Below are 2,619 nucleotides of genomic sequence, written 5' to 3' on the forward strand. Positions count from 1 at the left end.
TCGACCATGGATATAATATCCAAAACATTTGTGTGATAAGAGAAATATTGAGATATTGCTCATGGAGCACAAATCAACAAACTGTCGTATTTTATCTTCTACAAATCTCTCATAAAAGACAGCAAAGAACATGATCTGTATCCTGCCAATAACTATCCAAAGGACAGTAGACACAGCATATCGCAAAATGCGGCTATAAGATGCGATATAGCTATTTGTGTTTCTTGAAAGACTGGAGGATGAATCCATTAATGCCAAGTTCTTGAATCCAACAACCTCCAAAAAGAAGAGAACAGTAAGCACTTGAAAGAGGGGATTAATTTTTCTCACAGTCTGAATTTCATTCCACTCGTTGGCTACAAAATATGTCCTCCATATGCTCACAGGAACGGTAGCACTTCGTAGGCCACCTTCACCTGCTTCAACAGCTTTAAGAACTTTGCCTTTGGGTCTCTCCCAGTCAATGAGAAAGATATCTATAGTAACCTGGCATACAAGCTTGTGCAAGAACTGCAGAGCCTTTAAGGCAAAAGCACATACGTGACAAAGCTTTCTTCTTGACCTAGCACTGGTAACAAAACAGAGACAGCCTTCTGTGCTTTGAAAAAAATAAGCCAATAAAGACCTGTTCCCACAGTGATGATAAAGAAAACATTCGCTAGATCTCCAGCATAGTACACCAAGAACTTCATAATGGTCTGCAAGTCAATCATAGGACTTCCTATGCGTCTCTTCCATCCTGCAGTCTTTAAAAGAGACCATAAAACTGCCAGCCCACCCAATACACCTAATGCAATATTAGTTTGGGTATGTGCTTCTTCTTGGTTCATTTCATATTTGACTGAGAAAGAAACCATCACAGACTGGCTATCCGGATTCTGGATCTCAACATCCTGGTAGGCAACAGTAATTAGAGGGGGATAAATGTTTCCACTTTGAGTATTGGGTACAAGGCAAATACTCATTGTTAATTTGCTGGCAATTCGAATTACTCTTGGTATATTCCCTAGGTCATTCTCTCGTCCACTTAATGTATCCACCAAGAACAGGCGGCGAGTCAGAAGCCACTTGTTAGAGCTGCTGTCTTGGTTCACGGGGATTTCATTGTGCCGAAGATTTAGGTTTAATATTGGTATAGCCCAAAGATGTTCACTAGTATACTCAAGATATAGATCATAAAAAATTGGACTTGGAAAGTCAGTTAAGATCTTGGAGACTGGAATTTCACAATTTTGCTGATAAGTTGTTCCAAAGTCATAAGCAGCATCTAGTCTGGACACCGTGTCTGGACAAAGCTACAACAAGAGTCAAACAAGTGAAGAAAATAAGACAATTCAAAAACAAAAGGGTTATTTTACCAATAGGAAAAAGTAGAGTAGCTTAAATAATAGAGATGTGGGCACTCAGTGGCATTAAACACAGAAAGGGGAGCCACTAAATCATACTTAAGAATCTCTGCAGGCCACATATTAACTTAGAAAACCACAAATTAACATTATTTTCTACATCCTATTTTATTTTTTATTCATTGTGTTAAATATTTTAAAATTACATTTTAATCTGAGACCACACTCCAAACTATTGCAGGCCATAAGCTTCTCTAGAAAAAAAACATTACTAGAATGTACAAATTTAAAGGAAGACTGTCTTAGGCTCTGAAGTTGTCCTCTATCAGAATGATTTTAAGATAACTACTAGACAATAAAAAAAAAAAAGACTAATAAAAAATAACATGATTTATACAGAGCTTCACAATTTACGAAGTACTTTTTTTAACCATTCTGTCAGACAGGCAATATAGATATTGAGATTCAATTTACAGATAAGGAAACCAAGACTGAGAGGGCTGATGTGACTCGTGGCCAGGGTCAAACAGTGATAACATCATAGAGCTGAGATTTGAACCCAGGCATCCTGTTTCAAGACCAGCACTCTCTTCTATTCTACCAGTCTCTCAGTTTAAGGTATGACCTTTGTTTAACATTTAAAAGGATTCTCCATTTAAACAGATTCATTTTTCTCTTTTATATTGAGTGTATTCTTTTTTAAAGTACATTAGTAATTCTTTAACTAGAATAATGGTCACCTGTAAAAGACCTCCTTCCAAAGTTCTCCACTTGAGAAAATTTCCTCTCACATCATAAGAAGCTGCAACAAACTTCAGTTTTGTATTCTGGTTTTGACCTTTAAAGCTGAAATTTGTAGAAAGCAGGGTATTTCTGAGTATCTGAGGTGCTAATCCTAGCTGATCTCCATAGAACAACCATGGAAGATTCTGTCTCCAAACAAGCAGCTGCTACTGATTGCAAATGTTTTGAAAGCCACTCAGAATTAAGTGATGCACCCTCTTTTCAGAAGTTCCATTTAAGAAGGGTACTCAGGCCAGCAAGCTCTTCATTTCTCACCCGGCTGTATTCCTCCATTTTTGGGTGTTCTGGAATAGACTTTTAATAACTTCATTAGATTTTTTTTAAAAGAATTTATGTACAAAGCAATGAGGATGCAAATAGAAAAGCCTTTCATTCTAACTAGGAGAGAAAACAGAAATTGGGCTAAAAATGCATGTAGGGAAAAGTGATTAAATAAAGAATTTCCATTGCCAAGATTGCCATATACAGG

At 36.9% G+C, this 2,619-nt stretch overlaps 1 protein-coding gene across 1 annotated transcript; it reads right to left on the reverse strand.

The window, feature by feature from the left end:
* Positions 1-6: 6 nt before the first annotated feature.
* On the reverse strand, positions 7-2,296 carry LOC123253946 (meckelin-like; the record flags this gene model as incomplete). Its single annotated transcript, XM_044683031.1, is given in 3 exon segments — positions 7-533; positions 536-1,295; positions 2,087-2,296. Coding segments are annotated over 3 exon segments (1,497 nt in total), but the record flags the coding sequence as incomplete, so codon positions are not given.
* Positions 2,297-2,619: the final 323 nt, after the last annotated feature.

This window comes from Gracilinanus agilis, unplaced genomic scaffold (assembly GCF_016433145.1).
Source record: "Gracilinanus agilis isolate LMUSP501 unplaced genomic scaffold, AgileGrace unplaced_scaffold10966, whole genome shotgun sequence".
Classification (NCBI taxonomy): Eukaryota; Metazoa; Chordata; class Mammalia; order Didelphimorphia; family Didelphidae; genus Gracilinanus; species Gracilinanus agilis.